The sequence below is a fragment of the Strigops habroptila genome, assembly GCF_004027225.2.
Source record: "Strigops habroptila isolate Jane chromosome 13 unlocalized genomic scaffold, bStrHab1.2.pri S16, whole genome shotgun sequence".
Lineage (NCBI taxonomy): Eukaryota > Metazoa > Chordata > Aves > Psittaciformes > Psittacidae > Strigops > Strigops habroptila.
Window position 1 is genome coordinate 8,696,773 of NW_022651054.1, and position 26,733 is coordinate 8,723,505.

At 51.3% G+C, this 26,733-nt stretch overlaps 1 protein-coding gene across 1 annotated transcript; it reads right to left on the reverse strand.

Annotated features, from left to right (window-relative positions):
- Positions 1-483: 483 nt before the first annotated feature.
- CPD (carboxypeptidase D) lies at positions 484-26,575 on the reverse strand. Its single transcript, XM_030472459.1, has 21 exons — positions 25,869-26,575; positions 23,693-23,940; positions 15,945-16,087; positions 15,144-15,313; positions 14,187-14,554; positions 13,606-13,797; positions 12,532-12,699; positions 11,243-11,352; positions 10,855-10,957; positions 10,225-10,367; positions 9,483-9,652; positions 8,594-8,905; positions 7,213-7,408; positions 6,835-6,970; positions 5,956-6,105; positions 5,451-5,546; positions 5,310-5,374; positions 5,020-5,151; positions 4,451-4,636; positions 4,053-4,152; positions 484-3,413 (listed from the first exon to the last, which is right to left on the reverse strand). Exons 1-21 carry the CDS (start codon positions 26,528-26,530, stop codon positions 3,187-3,189), a joined length of 4,077 nt encoding a protein of 1,358 aa, XP_030328319.1. The 5' UTR covers positions 26,531-26,575; the 3' UTR covers positions 484-3,186.
- Between the last annotated feature and the right edge of the window lie 158 nt (positions 26,576-26,733).

Genomic DNA, 26,733 nt, shown 5'->3' on the forward strand with positions numbered 1-26,733 from the left:
TTGAACACTTGCAGGGACGGTGGCTCCAGAACTGCCCTGGGCAGCCTGTTCCAACGCCTGAGCACCCTTTGGGGAAGGAATTGTTCCTCATCTCCATCTAAACCTCCCCTGGTGCAGCTTGAAGCTGTTACCTCGTCCTGTCAATGGTAACTTGGGAGAAGACACCAACCAATCTGTACACCTCACTCCATCCTCCTTTCAGGCAGTTGTAGAGAGCGATAAGGTCCCCCCTGAGCCTTCTCTTCTCCAGACTAAACCCCCCCAGTTCCCTCAGCCGTTCCTCATCACACTGGTGCTCCAGGCCCTGCACCACCTCCATAGCCCTTCTCCGGCCGCGCTCCAGCACCTCAATGTCTCTCTTCTAGCAAGGGGCCCAAACCTCAACACAGGATTGGAGGTGCAGCCTCATCAGCTTTGCCCCAGCATCCTCCTTGCAGCCCCAAGCCCGCACTGCCCCTGGTAGGAAGAAGGAGACGAGCCAAGTGGACATCAAAATAGTTTTATACAGATTATTGGATCTCAGTATACAGGTAAAAAACAGAGGCTGAGGGCAGAGCCAGGCCTCGCTCCCGCCGCCAGGAAAAGGCGATTCAAGTCCCTTAAAAAACGGACATTTGAAGGCACAGTGCATGGACCGACACGCTCCAGGGACAAGCGCCCGCGGGGGACCGGCTCGGACAGACAGATGGACAGACAGTGAGGGGAGGCTGCTCCTGCCTTCCCCGAACTGGTGGTAAACAGTCCCAGTGGTTCCTGCTGCAGCCCCGAGCATGGAGCGAGAGCCAGACACCCGCCCCGGTCCTGCTGCGTAGAAAAGGCTCATGTGTTGGCAAAACATCTCAAACCCACTCAAAACCACACACCTACTGCAAGCTAATGGCAAAAACCACTCTCCGAGGGAAAGGACCAATTCTAAGTTGGCTTATTGCTAGTGGGACAAAGCAAGGCCAGCTCAGTCCAGCACCTGCTGCCAGAGCAAATGAAACCCAAACAGAGCCCTAAGGGCCAGTTGCAAACTGAACTTGAACATAAAACCCAGCTGTGTCTCTCATTAAAGCCCTCAGAAGCAGGAGACGTTCAGAGGTGAGGCAGGGTTTAACACTATTGAGTGCTGGTGTGCTGCAGCCCATCACACATGGGAAAGGGTCATGGCCTAAAGCACAGCCCTGCTCAGCACCACGAGCTGGGAGCAGGCACAGGGATGTTCATGGCTCAAGAGCAGCTCTTTCACACCACAGCAATGCAGGACAGGAGCACAAGGAATGCTCAGCCTCATCTACCTGCACCCAAGCCCGGTCTTAAGACACATTTCTTGCAATAGAATTCACTGTGGAACACGGAAGGTCTACTGGTGGGTAAGGGTTGTCTTTGTCCCTCCAGCTGGCTGCACAACATCACTTGGGACTATGAGCATGTGGCTCTGGAAGGGCATCTACCACATGCTGGGGTGAGGAACTGCTCCATCCCCAGGTGACAGGGCCCAGCAGCCTTCAACAGGGAACCCACTGCACTGTTTCCCTAGAGAGGACCAGGTCAGAACCCTGCAGAACAGACCCCGTCATACATTTGGATGCAACCACCCCCCAACAGACACCATATGTAGGATTCACTAGTCAACCTCCCCAGGTTGCTGGAGAACAGATCAGCTCAGGGCAAAGCAGATGCCCAAGACATTGCTGTGCCAGGCTCCTGCACCCTGGAGTTCAAGTCAGTAGGGCAAGAATTAAAAAAAGAACATGAGCAGCAGGAAAATAAGTGCCTATTCTAAGCCCAGCCTTCTGTTCAGAAAGCACAGGAACATCAGAGATGCATAAAGGCTTTGGAAATCAGCAGTTTCAGCCATTCTTCCCTTCTGGCCAACACTATTCCCTCCAAATCCCACATGCCTGGGGGATGTACACCGCAGCATCCCTTTCCTGCCAAGTGCTACAAAACAGGACGTGGCTGCTTTTCCCTTCCCCTTCAGCACAGCCGTTCAGCCCTTCCTCACACCTCGCACCCAGACCCCAAAGCAGCAGACACACAAGCAGGTGGAGCTCTTGCTACATACTTCAGGGCAGAACAGAGCCAAGCCAGCAGGCTAAGTTGATGCCTACCATGATCAGAGCTTGATGAGAGCGTGTTTCCAAAGTGCTCTGATCACTAAATGGTATTAGGTTCAGCTTTTCTTCTAAACTTAAGACTGAAATTGGGCCATGGATACTCCCATGACCTCTCCCTGCTGCTCCAATAGTGTTCAATACAAAGCAGTGGTCACATTTCACTGTTTCCTCCTGAACAGTGGTAGACTTGAGCAAGACTGATCAGGTGGAGTCAGTAACTGATTGCTTTTCTAACAGTATCCACCACCACCAGTTTATCCATCTGCTTAGAACCACCTGCAGTTGCTCTTTCAGCTGTTGCAATGCTAACTTGAAACCCCAAAGGCCAAGTCTACTACACAGATGAAAAGCAATCAGAGGTGATGGGGATAAAGCTTCTTTCTTCCCCAGAAGTCAGGAACAGCAGTACCCCAGAGCTCGCAAGAAACTGAACTTTGTTAGAGTCCACCGAAGCTCTGACATTTGCTCCTTTCTCCAGCTCACATCAAGAATGGATGTCACCTCCCCCAGCTTTCACTGCTGATCATAGCAGGCCACAGCATCTCCTGGTGGGGAGAAGCTCCAAGGGAGCAGCTGAGAACCAAGGGATGGTTTCTTTGGGGGGTCTTTTTCCAAGGGCTGCGCTGCAGAACATGGAGTCAAGTGAAGGATGTGGCTTCCCCCAAGTACAGAGTGGAAAACATGGAACCAAAACAGGCAGAGAAACTGCTCTGGAGTGTTGTAACTATGACTTCCTGCAGGTCTTGAGGCACTTCCCCACCATCTGCTTGCTGTGTTGAGATGCTGGGGAAGTGCTAGGAACTCTGCTGGCCACCCTGTTAAGTTGCCTTTCAAACAACCTCACGTGAACCTCCAGATCTTGATCCAAAACCATAACAAGCAGTGTCCTTAGCCTGAAACCAGCCCCCAACACCCACTAATTCGCATGTACATAGGAACAGAGCAAATAGAGGGGAGCTGGGAGCAGCCACCCACACCTCTGGAGGACACATCCTGCAAGCTAATGTTTCAAAACTGAACCACAGGGATCGGCCCCCGCCACCGGATCTGGCCCATGGGAACCTCCCTTCCTGCCCGAGGGGTGTCAGTGTTTGCTGGAGTACAGTGTTTCTTCTTCAGTGTCTGTTTCATCCTGGAATTCGTGGCTCAGGAGGGACTTCTTTGAGCCCGTGGACATCATGCGGATTTCGTCCTCGTAATCGTCGTGGTGCTGCCGGAGGCGGTGGAAGCCATCCTTGTGTCTGTTGGACTTAATGGAGCAAACACACCAGATGATACAGGCAGTGAGGACCAGAGCAGACATACTTGCACCTGCCAGAGAGAAAACATCAAAGTTAATGGCATGTTCCCTCATCTCAGAGGCTCCTGAGTTTGCCACCATCTCTCTTCCCTTCCTCAATCACAGCTACTTTCCTCGCTTTGCTATGACCCTGCTCCCTCCTCCTAGGCCACAGCAGACGCCATGCAAGAGAGCTGCTTCCAGAGCAGGACTGCACTAGCTTTATTTTCTGTGCTCACAGTCCCGGATAGCATCACTGCTCTCTGCACTGGGCACAAACTCTTGCCTCCCAGCAGCTGCCACCTTGACAAAATGAATAAGCAGAAATCTTGTAATGCTTCCCTGGTGCCACAGCACCTCGAGGAAGGAGTGAGATCTCCCAGCTCCACACACAACCAGGTTTTCCCCATTCCAGGCGTGTCAAAGTCCATTCTAGACCCTTCAGACCTCTGCAACGTCCTCTACCTCCTCTTCCCTCCCCTCTGCTAGCCCAGCATCACCAGATCCAAAGGTTGTTGGACCAGTTTGCAAGGACAAGCACGTGTTCAGAAGGGAAAGCAGGAGATGGCTTCTGTCTTCAGGCTATGCTTCCAGTTCAGTGAAGGGTCATTGTCAGCATGAATCAGTACAGAAAGCGAAGCTCAAAGCTTTGATCAGTTGTGTCACTTTACCTGCAACAGTTACAACCAGCTCCCTTGGCAGACCAAATATCCTGTTTTCTGTGTCAAATACAATGAACACGGAGCTGGGTGCATCGTGACGGACAAAGACCTGCAGAAAGATACAAGAGCTCAGAGTGCACCTCTCTTGGGTGTCAATATGAAAGAGATACTGGGCATCCACCCAGTCCTGCCCTGGTCAGCAAAGACAAGTGCAATGGAAAGAAAAGCCACTGCCTGAAACAACCCTGCTGTGCTGGGAAATTCTTCTCCATCCACTATATCAAAGCAGAAAGCAGATACCTGGGCACACAACCAGCAGCTAAACACAGCCAAGGCAGATCCCAAACAGGGATGCCTTGATATGAGAGGGAGCAAGGGGAAAATCTCCAATACAGACATTCACATACCTTGACATGTTTCTGCTGGTACCCTTCAGCTACTGCACTGATGCTGTGCAAACCTGGAGCCAACAGCACATGGAAATAGCCACCTTCTTTAGTATAGACCCTCAAACCTTCATTTAGAACAATGATAGCTTTAGAAATTGCCTTGCCACTCTTGTCTTGAACAAAGCCATGGACTCCCTTATGGACCTGAAATAAAGCATTTCAAACACTTCACATTCAGATCCACAAATGTGGCACATTTATAACTAAAATATGTAACTAACCTTCCCCTCAAAACACAGCCCGTTCTCCACCCCTGACCCCCAGAACAAATAAAAGTGCACAGCACTGCAAGGACTGCTCTGCCTGCTGTGAGCCAGCACAGCACAGATGGTTAACTCTCAGGTCAGCACATATCCTGGTCACTTGCTGCCTCTGTTCAATGCATTCCTCATACAGTCTATATTATGACTGTCTGCAATTACACAGCACTAACAAAGCCACAAAGACCTTCCATCCTGTTCTCTTCCTCCTCACCCAGCCCACTACCTTCACTCCTTGCCAGAATTTGCTCCCCAGCTGTGGCTCACCTCCACCAGCATGCTAAGGAGAGATTTCCTGTGCTCTGCCCACAGGCTGGGAAGCTGTCCTGCACTCGGGAAGTAGCAGCAGCCGGTATAAACAGTGATCTCGGGACAGTGACCAAACGTGACACTGAAATCCTGCAAAAGCCAAAACCACAGTTACAAAAAGAGGTGGTATTCAAAAAGCTTTGCAGAGTGCAGCTGGAGGTGGGGAAGTTTTGCTCAGACATCAGAGCAAATGCTCTTTTTAATGCTTGTTTAGCAGAGATAGGAAGCCTTGTGCCGTGATGAAGTACCTTCATGCTCCCCAAGTGACTGTGCCATTCAGAGCCACGGATCACACCACCAGGAATATTCTCATCTGTGAGAGCAAGAACACAGCTGTCAGAGTCCAGCACATGCTGATGGAGGGGGTTAAAGGATTCAACCAAACATACCTGACTTATTGGGACAGCCTGGCTGGCCCAAATGCATCAGTGGATGGTTGTTTGCATACACAGATGCCAAATGCTTCAGTGTTTCTTTGTTCTCCGCTACAAAGAAGAAAAGTCAGACTTTGAGAGTGCAGCTCCTGTTCACTGTGGGGCAGATTCCCATTCTAACCCCATGATCCTGTATTAAACAGAAACACGCTGTTTCAGAGCCATTCCAGATTTTCCCTGACATTGAGGGTGGTACCAAAAGCAGAGCTCATAGTGGCTTTAGCAGAAGAAAGGTTGAACTAGAACAGAAATAATAAGTGTTCTGCCCCGCTGCTGAATCCCGTGAGGTTTTATAACTTTCCTTAACAGACTGTCAACCCCCCACACAAAGGGCTGGACACAGAAGGAGGCTACAGAACACCACCAGCACAGAAAGCTCTTACACCATGCAGTCACACGAACTTCTGCAGAGAGAGCCTGAGGGTAACTGCATGCAAGGCCCTGGAGGAGCTCATCATACCTGTCTGTGATGGGTTGTCATATGGGTAAGTGACAAGCAGAGATCCTCCATCTAGTGCAACAGAGAGGCTGAAATCCTGCTTCAATATCAAGTTCTCCATGATGGCTTTGGTCTCAGGCTCTCGTGTGCCCAAGTACCGGGAATAATTGCCTGTAAATCGGAATAAGAAATAGAAAAGGGAATTGGCAACACTTTCCTCTGCTCTTTGAGAAGCCAGAAGTACATTCTTTATGCCTGAAATTAAGTTTGCTGCATGTATTACGCAGCAGATGCATGTGACAGGTCAAGTAAAGCACCTAGTCCACTCTACCCATAGGGGGAATTCATCTGCAAAGCTAAACAGATGTGACACATCACTATTTCACGTGTGTTTGCTCTCAATGTCACCAATGACATGAAAGCATTTGGGATGATCCCAGCCAAGCCTGGCCAGAAAGAACACTTCGCCCCCAGTAAGGGTGGGCATAGCACCGATACAGTGCAATGGATACAGCAGGCAGTTACTGAAACCAGAAAAGCATGGAAAATAAAAGGAGACTTTCTGGGGAGCATGAGCAGAGGCCACTTTTCAGAAATCAGGGATTGAAAGAAATCCGTTAACAGGAAACATACATCAGGTGTTGTCCAACCTCTGGACTATTCCTAAAGAGCTCTGCTCTACCTTTTCTTTGCAAATAAGAGGCTGCAAATCACCGCCTGTAAAGGGGACTCAAGCTTTGGAAGCTTCCCAGAAGCTCTGCTGCCTGGCTCCAGGGCAGGAGTACTGCTTTCTGTAACCAAACCACTACACCCAACCCTAGAGCAGCCAGAAAGAGCCCTCTACAGCAGCCTGCACTACTACAGGGGCACCACACATCACTGTGCTTCAGTTTGATTTACTTGTGAAGTCTGTGTCCAGATCTCTGCCATGAGCATTAGTGTGGCCTGTCTTCGATGTGCAGCCTCTCTCTTGGGCCATCTCACGTCCATCTGGATTCAGGGAAGGCACAATCACAATCCGTGTTCGGTCAATCAGCTGAACAAAAAGAAGGAGAAACAGTACATAAAGTGCGATTAGGAGGGTTCATTTGCCTGGATCTCATCCTAGGAATTGCAGTTAGAGGTTCCCACTCGCCCTGAGGATCTCACAACACCTCCTCCATTACACATAGGATCCCTGCAAGTCAGAGTTAACAAGGCAAGTCTCTCCTAGTGAGCACTGTCTTCTCAGGATATAGCTGGAAGACTACAAGATGGTCCCTTGCATTGGTTCCTCACCTTTGTAACAGCAGTGTTCTTCTTGTAATTCATGCAAAGGAATTCTGCCAGTGACAGCAGCAGCTCTGTGCCAACGGGAGCGTTTCCATGAATACCAGCAACAAAGCGGATCTTTGGCTCCTCAGGCTCGGACTGGTTGGGCTTGTTGGAGATTTCAAGGGACCAGATCTGACGAAACTCAACGCTCTGACCCAAACTGCCAAGAGATGAAAAGCAGAATGTGAGCACAGAGAGCTGCACCCCTGGTACAGGAGGGAACTGCTGCCAACCTCCAACAGGAGGCTGCAAAGACAAGTGACAGACAAAACCACATCCCGAGAGCAGATTTGCAACAGCACTGGACAGAATTCACTATGAACAGCAGTTTGAACATAAGCATCTGTGGAAATATGTATCCAGGTCCAGATGTTCAGGACACCAAATGCTTCATGTAACTCTCTATAGCTTAGGACAATAAATGTGTAACTGCTAAATGCCTCCGTGCTTCCATTGTTGGCTTTGTTTGTGGGTTTTTTTCTTCCTTCAAAGCAAGATACATCTGGACATTAAACTAATTTATACAGCAGGGAACAAAAGCAGGCCTATTTCCAGTAATGCAGAACTTGTTGCTACAGTCATGCCATTAAGTCAGCAAACGGAATGCAAGCAAAGCAGGGAACGCAATCGGGGCTGATGCAACTGGGAGGACAATAGAGGCTACAGATGAGAAAAGCAGCTTTGGCACCAGCGGGGACAGCACATGAGCACGTTGTGCCTGGTAACAACAAGCAAATGAGGTCCTGGGACAAAGAGATTTGTGCTTTGTAAAGCTGACAGAGGGCAAGCGCTATGGGTCACAAAGAATAGGAGAGGACTGCAGCAGCTGGTCTCCTGCAGGAGGGCAGAGACCTTGGCTCAAGGCAAGCTAACTCAAACACATCTCGCACTGCTGAATCAAAAACTGAAGGCAGACAATCAAAAAGGCCACCCGAGATCTGCAAGTCAAACTGATCACTTTTTCTGGGGACTCTTTAGCAGGGTGGATGTCAGAAGGGATTTGGAAAACAGAGGAAAAAAAGAGCATGGAACAGAGATATATTGCAGACACTTGGGATACCAATGCTGGAATATCACCAGGCCCAGACACCCCTCAGGAACTGACAGCACCCCAGGTTTAAGTCAGTAAAACATGTCTCTGGAAAAAGCACATGGATGCACCTACAAGTCCCTGCAGCCAGTGCTCTGCTGCCAAGCCCTTACACGTGGGGCTCCCTCATACACAGGGAAGGGGAGGGATGAGCTCCCCATCTCTGCACTGTGCCCAGGGCTCATCATTTCACTACTTCCCTACCACAGGCTGCTGCTCGGGGAAGAGCTGAGCAGTGCTGCTGCGAGTTGTCACCTGGTGAGGTTTGTGATGTGGGGGTAGTTCAGATAGAGGCCTCGGAGGAACTCGGAGAGGTCCTTGTAAGAGCGGTATCGGTAGGGAGCGACATTCCCCGAGGAGGTGAGCAGGAGGCGCTCCAGGCCGTTCTCAGCAGAGAGATCTTTGATCAGGGTCTCAAACTCCTTCTCGTTGGGGTCACTGGTGTCTGGGGTGTTCAAGACTGGCACCTTCCCCTCCTCCACCTTGATGTCTGTCCGTGAAAGAGTGAAGTTGACCTGAACACCACCTTTGCTGCCAACTTCCACCGTCTTAGTGACTGGATCATACCTGCCCAGGGAAGAGAAGGCACAAGGAAACATCAGGCATTTGAGACCTCACGCAACGAACCACCCCCCTTCCTGACTAGACACTCACATAAGACTGATAGTGCTCCCAGCCAAAAGGGAGACATGGAAAAATGAAGAGCAAGAACACTTCAGAGGGACATGGGAATGGCAGGAGGACAGGGAGCAGCTCAGGGCTCAACATGGCGCTGGGCTGCTTTTGGCTCAGGTGTTGCAGGGTTACGTGGCAGACTGGCAGCACAACAAGTCAGGCTGCTTCAACAGAGAGGTTTTGGCAGCAGTCGAAGTGATGAAGTCATTTCTGTGGGCAGCTGCCAGCAAGAGAATTTCCCCTAAAGACATTAAGTTATCAACTCCTTCCCTACATCACCTCCTAACAAGGGAAGGTTTGGACTGTGCACCGGTGCCAGTGAGCAGCCTTTGACATCAGGGTAGCATCACATTGCTAAGCCTGCACAGGCCAGAGGGCAGAAAAAAACACCCATGTCTACATCTGCTGTAGGGCAGAGGCGATGGGACTCCTCCTGACTGGGAAGTCAGTTGTGCTGCTGTTTGCTCACCCTCGGGCAGATGCTGTGATTTTGTACGTCCCCTGGACCAAGAGGCGCCAGTAGTCTCCATCCTTGTAGGTGGTCACCGGGTGGTTGATGTCAGCAACGCTGATGGTGGCGTTCAGGATGCCCCTTCCATCCACAGCATCCAGCACAAACCCCCAGACGCCGCGGTGAACCTGCACACAGCCCCAGAGCCCTGCTGAGTGCTGGCCCTTGCTCTGCCCCCACCCCACACTGACACCCAGATCCCACCACCTCCCGGCTCAGGAGGTTCAGCCTTCCCAAAGACATGTTCCAAAAGGGTTCGGGTTCAACTCGCCAGCTGCTGGCATGGACAAGTATCACCTGATGTGTACAATGAGCAACTGTTTGCCTCAGGGTGCCACCACAGCACTCTCTGCTCCACACCTTTGTTTGTATGCTCCGGGTGTGCAGCACTACCACCAGCCCCAAGTCAGATGGGAACAGCACATAAGGGCCACTCCAGCCTAGGGAAAACCAAGGTAGTGCTAAATAAAAAGCCCACACTGGCATCACCTGGCTGCTATAGGGACTTTTTGCATGTTGAGAAGGAGGGAAGAGGAGTTGAGATATGTTCTGATGGGGATGATTTCAGTGGAGCAGGTAGGCAGTGTGGTCAGGAAGCAGCACTCACTTCAGCCCACACCTCAGTGCGTTCATTCTGGCACATCTAATGCTAAGCCCAGAGGCAGCTCCCACAAGTGCTTGAGGTCAAAGTGTCTCTCACCTGTTTCATGAACTGGAGGAGGGATCGGCGGTTCTGCTCCCAGTACTTGGGCAGCTCCTCAGCTTTTGGGTATTTCACACAGCCCAACTCAATGGTCACTTCAAAGCAGTTTGTATGTAAGTAATTCCAGTCTTGCATCCCACCTACAACAGGAATGTGAAAAAGGTTTCGACAAGGTTTCCTGAAGGCAACTGTACCACAGCTCTAGAAAGCAAGCTGTGGTACAGTTAGTACCAAAGATAGTAGAGATAGTAGAGATACTACAGATAGTAGAGAAAGATGAAGTACAAACTACAGCACACATTTTGAAGTTGAAGAGAGAAGGCTTTTACACAGGGCAAGATTTAAGCTTCAAAGGGAAGCCAGACTAGCAGACAAATAACCATCCTTCTTGTAAATACCTTTCATGCTAATATATAGCTGTAAAATTTTATGAAACCATTTTGCTAATAACCAGAAAAACCACACTATAAATTCCTTCCCCCAGGAAGAGGTTATAAAAGAAACCTGAGTTCCAGTAATCTGGGCTGACCAATGCAGAGTTTACTGCATTGATCAGACTGAATTCTTTAAGCTGCACATGCATTAACGTGGGGACAAACAGTGTAAGAGATTTAAGGTCTACTTTACCTGGAACGTTGTACCACTGAGCCCCATTAGTGATGCCATGTGGGAAGTACTCAGTGGGGTACATATCCTTACAAGGGCTTCCCTGGTACATCTTTGTATTTTCCTGTAAAACAAGAAGCAACATGTGAAGCCAAGTCTGCACTCCACAGCCACCAGCACTTCTGTCCTGACATAAGACACACACTTGGGGTTACCAAGCACAGAGGTTCCTGTAGACATGTGTTGTATGGCTGCAGCACAAACAGACTGCACCCACATCAAACCCCAACCCCTCCTTGCCCTCCTCCCGGCCCATGTACAGCATTTTCTACCACCCTTCAGTGTGTCAGCCCTCGTGCCCCAGGAGTTATCCCAGCAGGATGTGCCTGTCTCCCCGTTAGAGCTTTACCTTGGAGTAGGAAAGTGCCAACTGCTGAAACACAGCATCGTCTGGGGATTTACTGTATATGGCTATTCCTTGTTCATCATCATCAAAGGGGTAATTAACCACCAGAGAACCTGCAGGGGAAACAAGCTTTGACTCATACTTGCACACTTTTGAAGTGATCCCTCAGCCTAATAAGGAAAATTTTTCCTTTTCTCCAACCAGTACCAATGTTCTGCTTCTCAAGACTTGGCATTAAACAAAGCATTAAACCCGGTGGATAGAAGAGACAACAAAAGCACAGGAAAAGATCACACCCAGTTGGGAAGGTGAACCCAAGCCACAACACATCAAAGGTTTGGCTCTTATAAGGTTGTGCTCATCACTCCTGTATGTAATAATCGCTTTATTACAGGGAAAGCAAGGGGAGGGATTTCCTAGAACATGCACAGTGCCCTTGGCCCAACTGCTGCAGTTTTTCAGCCTTCTGGAGCTAATTGTAAGCACTGACAGATTATAACACCTTTGGCTTGCTGAAGCTTTCCCCAAGCAAGTTGTACTAATAGCACTGTGGAAGCCCAGACATCACCACTGCTGGAGAGCTGCCAGCTCCCTCGTACCCACACACAGTACTGCTGCACTACAGAATTCAACATGCTAGCACAAAGCAGCCACCTGAACGTTACCACAGCTACAAGCCAGCAGACAAACTGCCTAGGGAATAAGCTGTAATACAGAGATTTAATTTACATCACTCCAAAAAGATAATTAAATTACAGCAAATGTCATAGTTCTGCCATGCGACTCAAGGCAGGGAACCCTCAGGATTACATCTTGTTCCCTTCACTCTGTAACTGTTATGAAGCCTTTAACAGCTGCAGCACTGTATCACATTCCCAGATCCAGCTGCTGAGCAACCACTCAGGAGAGCATCCATCCCCATCTCCCAGTGGGCAGTGTGCAAGCACTGCCTCCAGAGAAGTGGTTGGAATTCTCCCAGCAGCCTCTTCAACTCCCTGCAAACATGCTGGGGGACATGGTTTTCACCCTCCCTTTCCAGCTTCTGAGCCACCTTCCAGCAGCACAAAAGGGTTGATTTACTCTTTGTGTAAGCCCTTTGCAAATGGCCTTCCTCCTGTTGCAGGAACCTGGCTGCCTTCACTGCTGCCATTTCACAACAAGGCCAAGGGCAGAGAGCTCTCTGCAAGAGCTCCACAGTTCACACCTAGAACACTGTGACAGAAGATATCCCTGCAAACCCCCATCCCATGCACCTCAGCAGAGAGGAAGGAGCTCGGTTTGGCTGCTGTTACCTCCGTGCAGGTTTGCTGAGAGCACAAATGGGTAAGTCTTTAACCAGGTCATGACAGCGAGGGTTTCTGGCTGGGGAGGGTCTGCCACATGGACAAACTGATCTGGGAAGTTCCGGTTCAGGTCGTAGTTGTTGCTGTTGTTCCTGCCAACGGTGCCTCCTCTGTCTCCTGAAAATGAAACACAAGTTCAAGCTTGCACCCTATGCGAGTCCTCACTTCAGTGCAGAGGCTTCATCCCCTTGCTACAGAGCTTACAACAAGGAATGAATGGAAGAGAACAGACAACACAACAGTGCTGTCTTCTTGCGCTCCAGAATGAGGGGACACCCATGTTCTCCTTCAGTAGGAGGCCTGCTCTGCACACAGAGGTGTCCGGGTGCCCTCTGTGGGTGTTTGCACAGGCTCCCAGTGCCACTCAGACCACAGGGAGCAGAAAGGCAGCGAACCATGAACAATGCCAGAGCTGGATGCCGTGACCACAGAAACCTCAGAGCTCACCTCCTCAAACCAGCTGGACAAGTTCTTTGCTAAACCCAAGCAGAGCTCTGCCTCCAGAAAATCACTCTGGACACACAAACTTTGTTCTGCCAATGTGAAAGAGCCACGAAGTTTTAAGGACTTCCCTGTAGGGTGTTTTTGCCAACTTCAACATCCTGATAGAAGTCTGTATTATCCTTGGACGAGTGCTCTGCAGACAGCCTGGCTCCCACATCACATTACTAAGAGCATGGACCAAAGCACAGCAAGTGAGAGCTGCGTCAAAGGAATGTCTTTTTACTTTAAACAAGGCTTGGGATAGCCACAAACCATAAGGGGACCCAAACAGGGGCAGCATATAGCAGTGCTGAAGTGTAAGAGCTCTCTCCAACAGCTTCAAGCATCAGTCGACTGCCCACATCCTGCAGTGTGGGATCCAGCCTCTCATCCATACATGCACCACGACCCTTCCCAGCCTCCCTGTGCAGAGAGCACTTTCTCCAGCAAGACTTCCAGGTTTCTCAGAGGTACCATGAGCCCAAGGGCTTGTTCTCAGAGCTAGAAACCCCACAGATGTTTCAGCACAGGCAGCAATACCTTCCTGGGACTTCTCATAGCCATCAGGGTTCATAGATGGCATGATGTGGATCCGTGTGTTCTGCACCAAATCTGTCACTTCAGGATCTGTGCCGAAGTTCTTGCAGAGGTACTCGATGAGGTTCAGGAGAAGCTCTCGCCCCACAACTTCATTCCCATGCATGTTCCCGATGTACTTGAACTCCGGCTCACCTGCAGACACATGGCCACACCAAAGAGACAATTATAACCACTACATAAGAGCTTGGAGACATCTCACCACCCTTTCTGCAGGTCATTTACCTATTTACCCTTCTGCTCCCACAACACCAAAAGGTCAAACACTGTTTCAGGAAAGCCCCTTGGTCCTTCTGTCCCCAGAGCTCTGCAACCAGCGCAGATGTGCCCTGTAATGCTCTTTCACACACTAGTGCCACCCACTGCACCTGGTCTCTTTAGACAGGATACTGCAAGGAGCACCTCAGTCTCTCTTAAGACAGGCACCAGCTCTACACTCCTTTTTCCTCTGCTCACAGTCTCCCAGTGCAAAGGGTCTGTCGCTTGCATTTGTGCCTCGCTGAAAAGGATTCTCCATGTTTTACCTGCTTCATGGACACCAGGGTTGTCAGAGATCTCCATTACATAGAGCTCCCGCAGCTCCACCGACTTGCCCACGGAGTAGAGGCGGGTTATTTTGGGGTACTCGTTGGCGTAGCGCCGCAGGAAGATCTCCATGTCTGAGAAGTGATGGTGGCGGAAGTCCATGGGTTGGATGGGTTGATGGAGAGAGGTTGGGCTCGGGGCCTCTGCCTGCACAGGGGTGGGGGTGATGGTGGAGGCAGGAGCAGACGTTGCTGTGAACTGTGTGACGTTAAATGATGCTGGCATTACAGTTGGCTGCAAGGAGAAATCCACTTCTGTTGCTGCTCCCTCCTTCACCTCAATGTTCTCTCTGGTCACTGGTGTGTAGCTATGAAATAAACACCTGGCTTCAGCAAGGAGGCTCTCCAGAACCTCCTTCCTCCAAGCCAAAGCCCCCTGCAGCCTCTCCACCACTCAAGCCTGCTCTTCCCAGCCTCAACCCACTGGGATGGACTATGCAAGAGATTCACCAGAGAACAAGCCAACGGGACTCAACCCACTGCTACCAGACCCAGCCACGCTGCTGTCCTTGCAGTGCCACAGAGGCAGAAGTTCCTGTTTACAGACTCACCAGGAAAGAAGCCACAGGCTATCACAGAGCTGGCCTAGGGACAAGCTACACCTTCGCACCCAGACTTAAGACAACACAAACTCTTACTGGGGTGACCCTACTCCACTTTCTCCCTTCGCCCAAGAAGTTAGATGCAGGTTGATACAAGCAATCACACAAAGGCGACAGAAATGGTGGGCATCCAACAGCACCCTGCTGCAGTGGGGCATGGGTTAAACAAACAGAGCTGCAGCTCTAAGCTGGAGTCCTTCGCTGGTCCTTCCAGCCAAGCCCCTTAAATACACAAGACGCTTTGGGAGAAGCAATCAAGTGAAGGAACACAAGTAGTTGGCAGTGAGGACATTACCCCATCACAACTGCGGTCACGTTGTAGGTCCCAGGCACAAGGAGCCGGTGGTAATCACCAAATCTGCCCGCGGTGATGTTGTGAGCGATACCAGCAACAACGATGGTTGCGTTCTCCAGGCCAGCTCCAGTGATTGCATCCCTGACAAAGCCTTTCACGCCGATGTGGACCTGAGGAAAACAATGCAAGAGACTGGCTGAAGACAGGCAACGTCAGGGGAACCACATCTCCAGCCAGCAATCCACCCCCTGCCCTCCCCCAAACATGGCAGAGGACACCCAGGGGAAGTGGGTAGGCAGCAAGATCTCAGAACTGATCCTCCCTAACAAATCCTCTAATTCATTGACACAACAGCATGAACATAGCAGGGTTACAGGCCATATCAAGGGACAAAACACAGCTCCTTTCCCAGCCTAAACTGTTACCTACTCAAACTCATCCATGGGTATCCAGAGATGGATGCACGCCAAGGTCTCAGCAGCGTTGGTGCTTTTGAACATCACCGGAGATCCATGGCATTGAGGCCATACAGGTACTCAGTGAGTACATTACTCAGCGATATCTGCACTGACTTAACACTGCACCCCGCTCAGGGGAGCTCTGCTGGTGTGGAGGATGTGGGAACTGTGGCAGAACCACAGAGACACACAGCAGCTTTCTAGCCACCAACCTCTGCACAGCACCTGCAGTTGTGTTACCACACACAGCAAACCAAGCCACAAGAGCAACTGAACAGGGTGCTCTCAGCCCACCGTGGCCACCCAGCTTTCACAGCTGCTGCCCCAGCCCAGCCCACACTACCTGCTCAATGAAGGCGAGGAGAGAGTCCCGGTTGTTCTCCCACTCCTGCTGGAGCTCAGAGGTCGGAGGATATTTGCAGCAGGACAGCTCCAATGTGATCTCAAAGCAGTTGGCCCACACATAGTTGTAATCCTGCATCCCACCTGAGAAAATGAGGAAGAGATGTCCCAAAAGCAATGCACAGACATCCCACCACGGGATGCATGTTCTTCCTTATTCTTCAGCCCCCTACAACATCTCACCATGATGCTGCCCTCGCTTCAGAGTGAACAACCCCGATCAGATCATTATGACAGGCTGTGCTGGGGAAGACTGAGCTCAGTTTCACCCAGTAACTGGCACACTGGGTCACTCCAGTCAGGCACAGACAGCTCGAAGATGACAGTCCCTTTAGTCTCACTGCTCTGTCAGCTGAATGCAGCAGCACAGCACTTGGGAATTCATATGGCTTCATGTTACTGTGAAGACATTTTCCAGACACTACAAACCCAGTGTGCTAGGTCAGGCACATGAGAGGTTGAACATTACTGCCACTGAGTCCTTCCCTATGCATTCCAAGCCACCTTTAGACTTCTGAGGTCTTCCCAAAATAAGCTTCAGGCCTCTGACACAAAAGAAGCCACCAGGCTATCAACCTGTGAGGTGGCAGCTCGAATCTGCATGGCAAAATCAGTTTCAAGGAACACACAGCTGTCCTCCTAAAAAACCTCTTAACAAACCTCTAGACGAGATGAGAGCAATGCCTCCCCTTCTCTACTCCCTCAGCTTCTCTTTTCCTCCAACTCCTTACCTGATGGTCTCCATTTACTTGGTATTTAGAGCAGCCCTAGCAGAAAGCCTGACAAGGTCTGACATGGTGACAGGATGGAGTGAACTGCAGCAAGTTACTCTCAGGAAGCTCTCCTCTTGATGTGGGAGGGCAGTGATGCCTCCCTCACTGCTGAGGACTCCTGTGAGCCCCCCAGCACCCAGCTCCTGCTAGAAGAGAACAGGACCCAGACTTGTCCTCCTGAGAAACTCCAACTGGGAAATGTGCTCTTTTCCCCAAGACCTGCAGCCAAGTAACCAGCCTCCTCCCACATTTCCTGTCTAAGGCAGCAGTCTCAATCAGTTTAAGGATGTCGCAGCACCTGGGGACAGCTTGCTAGCTTAGTGTTAAACCAGCCAAACCTCCGTGAGCACCAAAAACCAGGAGTGCACAGAGTCGTTTCCCAGTATTAAGCTCATCTTGGTATTCTTGCCCTTCAGAGAAATCACAGGCACTCCTATGAATCAAAAAGGTCACTTTGTTCCAGCAAGTGTCCTGACCCTACTTGCCCTCAGCCAGCAAACCCGTTTCTCAAGCAAGAATGAATCATGCACCAGTAGGACTTGAGGTCTGCAGGTATCACCACTCATGATCTGGAGCTCAGACTTCAGTATGCCGCTGAACACTGCAGATGTTCAGCCCTCTGAACATTCATGGGAGCTTCCAATAGAGAAAAGGACATTCCAAACCCACCACAAGTCTGTGAAACCGGTTTCAGAGTGTCGGGTCCCACCACATGACTGCAGCCAGATGTCAAGGCCACATGAGAAGATCATTCCCACCACATCAGGCAGTTGTGTCAGCATGGAAAACACACCACACTACATTTTCTGTATGCTGATGCTCTCTTCTGGGTTACACAACCTTATCCAGTTACAATCCAGGCAGGCTGACGTGCCATGGCCTTGGCCACCACTTCCTAGATGGCTCCATCCCAACCTGCACAGCAGCGCCTGCAACCACTCAGCCCAGAGACCTCTATGCACCAACTGAACAACGTCCACCAGTGTCAGATGGACACAGGGAGCCAGGCAATGGGTCCCTTCTGGATGAGCTGAGGATGTCAAACTGGCTCTCAGAAGCTCATCTCATGGAACAGCCACACATTTGCTCTGCAGGAGACAATGCAGGCTTCAGGAGGACAGAAAGCAGCAGCCATCCTGCAGCTCATGTCCTGGCACCAGCCTGCAGGACCCCAGCAGGCAAGTCTGTAAGAAACTCCCATCCTTTGCTCTGCCCAAAATGCTACATTAGTGCTATGGTAACAAACCTCACTCACTTTGTCCGAGCAGTTTCCTCATCATTCACAAGTGTGTGTTCAATTAACTGGCCAGAATGGATCAATACCAAGATGCAAATGCACTACCTGGCATCTGCAGAGCCTGTGTTAATGCACAGCCAGGAAAAGCCATCAGCAGCATTTTACCAACCAAAGGAGGCTTTTAATAACTGTGATGGCTGTGGGCATTCACTGTCCCAAAAGGTCAGGGACCACTGCTCCGAATTCAGTAGCCCCACTGCACTTGGGTGAAGCAGAGATGGACTGACAGCATGAAGTAGGATTTAGCACAGACCCCTGGAAGATGTGTGGGATGGTACCACAACAAGGATGTCCCAGTTCCTCTCAATTCTTCTGGGAGCCTGCTGCTAAGTAAACAGGAAGCTTTTATTGTGACAAATCCATTGTCACTTGCAGCCAGGAGAGCATTGCACGGGACGAGATCAAAACAAGGAGAGACTTTTCTGTCCAGCACAAGGGGCCCAAAAGTGTTTGAGGGCTTTAAACCTCTCAAACTCAGTTCAAGAGCTTAGAGGAACAAGACCTGCCAATCTGATGCTCAGCTCAGCTCCTGTTACCAGGCTCAGGGAAGTAATCCACTGTGGGCTGCCCTTACCAGTGAACACCATGCAGAGAGAAAGAATTTGCCAGCCCGTAACCATCTGTTCCTAGCAGGATGCTAATGCATTTGAAAACATCCATACGTGAACCAGAGCCATTATGAAGCATATTTAGTGCTTCATCTGCCATTCAAGCAAATTTAGGACAGATGCTCACCCATAATAGAGCAGCAACGGACTGAATTAGAGCTTGCTCCATCAATCTTGTTCAAAAGTAGTCCACTGCATGCTTGAAACTTTGGGTTGTATCCACTGCATATATTTGGCCTTCAAACAGCCCCGTTGCAGAGCAGGACGGTTATTTTTACAGCATATGGAATGACGTGGCTTTCCATATACCATCTGTCCTGAATATATAGAAGATCTGGAGGTGTGAAGAGAGACCTGTACACAGCCTCCCATTAGCAGAGCGCTAATTCAAGAGGCGGCACAGGAAAAGTACACCCAAGGCAGGGGACTGTCAGACCACAGCACTTCTCCTCTACCTACCTGCTTAGGTAATACCTGGGATAACTTGCTGGATTTCTTCCAGCATTTTTTAATCCCAGGGTGTCTTTTACCCCACACTGCCTAAAGCTTCAGCCTCCCAGTGAAGCATCATTCCTATTTTGCAAGGAAAGCAAAGCAGAAGTGAGTAGTTTACAGCCACAGCAAGTCAGTCCTGGCTGGCAGGTCACAGAAATGCTCAGAACAAACCTCTCTCCTGCTCGGATCCGCTCCTTGAGCACCAGGACCGCACTTTGGGCAAGGATCCCAGACCTCCTGCAGCACAAGTGCTGCAGAGCTCACGCTGACAGGCATGCCCCTGCTCCCTGCCAAGCTCCAGCAGGCAGGGGAGCAGGAGAATGCAGCTCTCTAGAGTCAAGCCCGGGGAGCCAGATACCATAAATACACCACGTGCCAGGAGAAGCCTTCCAGGCCAGCCAGGAAGGACTCTATTTTCAAACTGCACTTTGCAGAAACCTCTCCAATTCCAGCTCTTGCTGGAGCAGGCATTAGGAGGTAAGAGACCTGCAGCTAAGTTAAACCAGAGAAATTGTCCTGTCTGCTCTGTGGAGAGAGCAGATGGCACAAAGGAAGCCAGAGATGTGATTAAATACGTGGCACAAGTGCTTACTCTGCGGACAGAACTGATTGTCTCACAGCATGAGACCGGGAGAGCAGCAGCAGCAGCACCACACAGGCAGAGGAATGTGTTGGTCCATTAGTCTGCAACCATTAAAACTCAGAGGAGGCGAGGATGAGCCTCCAGCTCCAGCAGCTGCATCACACAGCCCCGAGCAGCACAGCCCTGCAGCCTTCCTGGGGCTCTCCAAGGGGAGGGCAGAGCCTTCTCAAGAGCTGCAGTTCATGTTAGATGTGAAAAGAGGCATCAGACCCTCAAACCATCAAGCCAATACTTCTCTCAAGAAGAAAAACCTGCAATAAGAATTTTATGGAAACACTCACAAACACTTGAGGGCAGCCAGTTGTGCACATCTCAGAAAGACACGGCTGAAAACTTCTACCAGAGCTCACGCTGTGCAACCACCTTCTGCCATGCTCAGGAAACAGCCACCGCAGCGATGCCACAAGCACCCACTGCTCTTAGCTCTCATTTTAATTACTCTGATGCCACTAAAAGCTCTTTGGAAGCTCACTGTGGCTTGTTACCACAGCTGAAACTACCCAGTAAGCACACACGTAACCTAAATCCACTTTCAACCTGAGAAGCCCCTTCCGGTGGAGACCAGAAACACCTCAAACACTTGTACATCAGAGTCAAACTAGCAAGGAAAATAACTTCTAGGAAGGGACTGCAAATAACACCAAGCCCTTCCAAGGCTGCCCACAAAACAGCCCATTGAATGTTAAGTTGAATTCAGTTGCTGAACTGGGCTCTTTACAAAGTAAAGGTAGGCACGTCCTTCCACAGTAAGACTTGAGCAGTTTCTTAACAGCTTTCCAAGTGTCATCTGGACCAACACTTGCATGTGTTTTCTTGATTCAAACCAAGCATTTAGTAGTTAAAACCCCCAGAGGTTAAAAAGGAAGGAAGAGTAAGAGCATGTACAACAGAGATAGCCTCTAAAAACCATCTCAGTGACAGACATGCTTATCTGTAGCAGCTGGAATGCAGAAGGCAAATTCAGCTGGCTGGCAGAGAGCCACCTTTTCTGTGCACACTTGACCTTACCAATTACTCCTATGGTTTGTTCTTGCCACCTCTGCTTGACACACACAAGAGGTTGTTTGCAAACTCAAATCAAAGTTAATGGGGTCTAGCACCAGCATAAACCTGCGCCGGTAACTCGGGCACTATGAATCCCATGGCAGTTTGCTTTCCAGCTTGTTTGATTTCACACGACAAAACGTGGCAGGAAAATTTCCACCTGTGGAGACATTACGTTCTCATTTCTTTGTTTTTCCTAGCTTTACTTGGAGCCTGCCTTCTCTCCTGGCACAACCTGATCTGGAGGCCACAAGTGTGTGCCCTGTGCTGCTCACAGAACCATGCACTCCGGTTACCTCCAGAGCTCGGCTCAGGGAGCTCCTGCAGGAGAGTGGGATTTCCCCAGCCTCATTCCACCACACATTTCCATTCTGCAATCACTGGGAAAAGCCTCCTGGTCCCTGTGTGAGCCTCAGCAGCCCTTGGCACAGAGCTGTGTGTGCCAGATGACTCAGTGCAGCCACCGTGGTGGTTTTGCTGCCTCTGTCACTGCATACACCTGACTCCACTTCGCCTGCTCTTCAGCCACTACTGAAAATAAATGTTAAACCCCAAAGGGACACAATAAATTCGTACGACATCAAATTACACGTGTACCAGCCTCTGGTATCGGTTGGTTCAGCTGTGGGTTACACCTCACATGAACTCCTCAGCTTGGGAGGTGCTCCAAGGGCTGCCACCACCCTCCACAGGTGCATTTTCAAGGTAGATTAGAATCACAGAATCAACTAGGTTAGAAATCAACTAGGTTAAGAACATCAAGTCCAACCTTACTGCTTCAGGGAGAGACCACGCAGGCTCCTGTCTGACACCTCAGCAATGCTCCATTCTGAGAGCTGGTGTCAGTGCACCCTCCCTATAATCTGTGCCCATGAACCACCTGCAGCCATCATGCTGAGCCCAAGACCGTGGCTTGTCACAGCAAAAGGGTTTATTTCTGCAGAGGTGGATGCTGAAGGCTTTTGGACATAATATAAACCGCAGCGATGGCAGCACAGAGCAAACTGGTTTTCAGGTCACACTTTGCCATTTCCTGTGAAAGGAAAGTAGGTGAAATCTCTGCTCTGTTCGCTGACAAGGCAGAGGCAGGCTGAAAGGCTCACGTGCAGTGCCACAGCCATTAGTCAGACACCTCACGTCCTAGCAGGAGGATGAAGGAGTTAGTCCTGCAGCAAAAAATGCTGCTCAGGGGGGGCAAGGGAACACTGGCCTAAAGCTCCGGAACCACCCACCCAACTTCATTACATGGACAGAAAACTTCAGAGCTGCAGCTAACAAACCTCCCGACTGAGGTGTTGGCCGCTAACAACCGCCACCAGAGCAAGGCAGAACAGATCATCCAGGATATCCTGTTCCTTCATAAACAAATTCACCAGATTACACAAACCTTCCTCCTGCTGGACTTTTCACAGCAGCAGGGCGAACCTTGAGCCAGCAAACACCATGGCCAGTGTACTCGATAGGGCGGAGGGAAGGAGACAGCTGCTAGAGAAAGAGATAAAACCACATCTTATTTGAACACGACGTCTTATTTGACCACTGAAATCCTGGGGAATGATTCGACCACTGCTGAAATCAAGACTTCCTCTTCCAGCACAGAGGTGATGTGTTTAGGCCGAATAACAGATCCCTCTCCCTCCTTCCCAGGCAAGGTGGATGAAGGGTTAGGACAGGACTCGGCTCTGAAGCCTTGTTTTAGACAGACACAGTCATACTAGACTTTGTTAAGCTGTAAGCTCTGAAGGACGAACAAAATTCCATGTCATTGCTTGCTCACTGCTGCTGCCATCATCCCTCAGCCTGAGGGGGAAGGAAAGCAAAGCAGATGGGGCACAGCAAAGCAACACAGCTTCTCCAGATGACTTCTGCAAGGTTTTTGTGGTGGCCTCAGCACAGGAGTTTCTGCAGTGTCTGGCAAGGCCGTGGTTGTACAACATCCGCTGAGGACCCGAGCAATAGTGTTCCTCCTAACGACACAGCCAAGATTTCTCTTCCCAGCAGCCCACGAAGCCTTTTCCACCAGAGCCTCTCATCACATAGATTAGCATTTAAATCCCATTTCCAGCAAAACCAGCCACCGCGTGGCTAAGCCGGGCCAGTCACCTCCACACAAGCAGAGTGGTGGCACAGGGGGTAAACTGGCTGATACCAAGAGCTCTCCTAGAAGCCCCCAGAGGCTGAATTTCAGATCCCTTCTAGATCCCACCCACAGTGGTGGATGAGAACAGGCTGTGCAGGTTGTCACCCTCTGCACAGGTCTACCAGCAGAGCAGTCCATAGGAAAGCTGTGCAGCCCACCTCCAGAGCAGCAAGGTGAGCTCAGAGCACACATTTAAGTTTCACATAGTTTCACAGCAGGCTAGTCTATGATCATTTACAAAATTACAAGTTGGAAGGCTAAAAACACCTCCTCAAGGAATACTGGCATTGGTTTAATGCCTTTAGCAATGGTTTCCTCTTTCCTGTATCAAAATTTAGAGACCTAACAACAATTCACTTGGCAAAAGCAGCCTCCTGTGTGCAGGATGACTCTCCAGCATCCAACAAGGTCAGGAAGAATCCTCCAGTTTGCTGTGATCTCTTCCCTATGAAGATCTCCCAAGCTGTGATTCACCGAGCCCTTACTGGTGCGCCTGTGATGCCACCTCCCTTCGTTTCGAGCTGCTAGAATACATTCAAAGCTAAAAATATCACTTCCCCCACCATCCTTTCCTCTGCAATCATCACCACTGGTTTGGATGGCAGTTCTCAGTGGGAGCAAGGAGCTATTTCTATGAGACACTGGTAGGTGACTTTGCAGAGTCAGCGTGACTCGTCAGCACATCTTACCTTCTACATCATACCACTGAGCACCATTTGTGATACCGTCTTGGAAGGTCTCTCTCTCCTCGCCAGGGCAATTGGGTTTGCCAGTTCTCATTATGGGGTGATGCGACGCATAAGCTTTTGCCAAGTATCTGAAGACTTCGTCATCAGCTGATTTACTGTAGACTCCTGTGGGCTTGTGTGTGGGAGAGTCATCATAGGGGTAGCTTGCAACCACTGAGCCACCATGAAGATTGCCAGAGAGCAGAAACCTGGGATTGGGAAGGAAAAGAGGGAAAAGAGTGAGTCATACTGGACCAATTTCAACAGGGAGCTGGCTACAGCTGCCCAACCAGTTATTCTGCCGCCTTCCCACCCAAACCATGCTCTCGGGAGCCTCCAGACTCTATTTGGGATCAATGAGGCAGAACGTGCCCACTGGATGAGCTGCCCAGTGGAGGTGACACTTTGGAAGAGATCAGACCTTGCTCCATCAGCCCTGTGCAAGGAGAACACCCGCGGGGGTGCAGCTACACCAAGGTTATGTGAACAGATACACACACGCTCTTCATCTTTCCACCACATACAGCACTGAGGGAAAAGAGCTCTCCTCTTCATTTGGGCAAATGGGATTTAGTTTCTGAGCAGAGATAACGTGACCAATACCTTTACCTTGCTTAAAATAGCTCACACGAATTGCATTACACGCACTATCTCTTTTTTAATCAAACACTTGTGTTTACCCACTCATTTTTCTAATGTTGGTTGTGTTAGTCTGATACAATCGTACCAGCATTAACTGGTGCTGCAAGGCAGAGGGAAGCACAAAGCCCCACGTTCTTCCTGCTTCACCCTGGCTTACAGGCCAGTCCCACCTCCCACACAACACCTAAAAGGCCTGAGGTATTTTCAAACCGATATTAAGAACGTGCATGAGTCTCCCTAGTAACTAATTTTGAGTTAGACCAAGTCTGGAAGGATTTTAGTGCAAACTGCTGCATCTGAGCTGTCCTAAAGGATCCCTGGGACAAGCCACTACTGGCGCAGCTCACGAAATCTCTCCAGAGCAATAATCTCCATGAGCACTGCATCCACCCAGCTTTAAGTTTGTCCAAGCAAGTTTTGTCCCTAAAACTGAGCAAACATTATCCAACACCAAACGTCATGTGCATTGGTTGGATCCAACCAACAACCCTCAGCTGGCAGCCGTCCCCTCCCCACTTCTCCCTCTAGCTGAACTTTAGGAAGAGGGCCACAGTTTGTTTTGGTGTGCTGCATTCTGGCTTTCTCTGCACAACTTCACACAGTTGGTTGCACTGACCTTAGTAGTTTGGACCTTCCACAGTTCTCTAAAGAATCCTAGAACAGTTTGTGTTGGAAGGGACCTTAAAGCTCATCCAGTCCCAGCCCCCTGCCACGGGCAGGGACACCTTCCACTGGAGCAGGTTGGTGGGCTTCAACGGCACCATCTCCCCTGCCCTGCTCTGGGCACAGCAGTTTCCCACTGTTCACCCCCTTGGAGGGTGAGAGCCCGAGGGTCAGCACAGGGCTCAAGGCTCAGTCCTGAATCCACAAGAGGACAGATGGGGAAGAGGGCTGCAGGAGCAGCACCTGTATGAAGAAACGCTGCTGCACAGAGTGTTATTGCTACATCCAGGGAATTTTCCATGAAACACAGATGGGGGGAAGCCCTGTTCAGCACAGCTCTCTCTTAACATGTTTGTACACAGACCAGCTGTATACTTAACCCCCGGTATTTTAAGCACCCCACAGCTCATGGTGAAAGCACGGCTGACCCCAAGAGCAAGACACACACACAGCCTGATGATGAAGCAGAGGAGGAGAAGTTTCCAGCTGCGGGCTCCTGGAAGAGGGAGACACACAACTGGCCAGAGAGGCCAGGAATGCCTATGCCCAGCAGGGCTAGTGTAGCTCCTCGCAGGTGCACAGCAAACCCCAGCCTGCACAGGCTGGCACAGGAGGGGCAGCCCGATCACTGTGTGCAGAGCTGACCCGGGCTGCTATAAAAGGCCAAAGCAGCGCAGGAGGCAGATTGGGGAGAAATTCCACCCCCTCAAGCCCCGCTCAGAAGCGCAGGGAAAGGCTGAACGCAGCCCCCGGGGCGCGGAACCGACGGTTCCCCCCGGAAGGGAACAGGGGAACCGGGCGCGGGGTCCCGGCCGGGCCGGGCCACACTCACTTGTTGCGGCTCATCCAGGCGATGAGGGCTCGCACCTCGGGCACGGGCTCCAGGTCGGGCTCGGCGGCCCCGAACTGGTCGGGGAAGCTGCGGTTGAGGTCGCGGCCGCGGCTGTTCTCCCGGCCGCCCCCTGCGCCGTCGCCGCCGCAGTCGCCCTCCTGGGCGCGCTCGAAGCCGTCGGGGTTGAGGCTGAGCAGCAGGTACAGGTCGGTGCTGTTGAGCAGGCGGCCGATGCGCGCGTCGCCGCCGGCCCAGCCCCGCACCAGCTCCTGGGCCAGGCGCAGCAGCAGCGGCCGCGCCAGCGGCTCGTCCCCGTGCATGTTCCCCACCAGCTTCACCTGCGGCCGGCCGGGCAGGGCCGCCCCGCCGGGCTCCTCGCCGTCCCGCTCCGGCGGCAGCCCCGCCGTCAGGCGCAGCACCCACAGCGGCCGCCCCTCCACCGAGTCGCCGATGCTAAAGAGCCGCGCCAGGCCCGGGGGGGCCGCGGCCGCCAGCGCCCGCAGCGCCTCGCCCAGCTCGGCCGAGTGCAGGTACCGCAGCGCCTCATCGGGCGCCGCCGCCTCCGCCTTCTTGATGTGGGCAGCGCGGGCCGGGCGCAGCAGCACCGCGCAGAGGAGCAGCAGCAGCAGCGCCCGGCCGAACCCCCGCGCCGCGCACGCCATGGCCCCGCCGCCCGCCCGGCCACAGCGCTCCGGGAGCCGCCGGGCAGCGGGAGGAGGCGGTGGCAGTGCTGACTCCGCCCATGGGCGGGCACTCCTTCCGCCGCCCGCCAATGAGCGGCGGTCGAGGGGGAGCGGCCGCTAGCGCGGGGCGGTGAAGGACCAATGGGAGCAGGAAGAGAGAGGCGCATCACGATGGGGTGGGG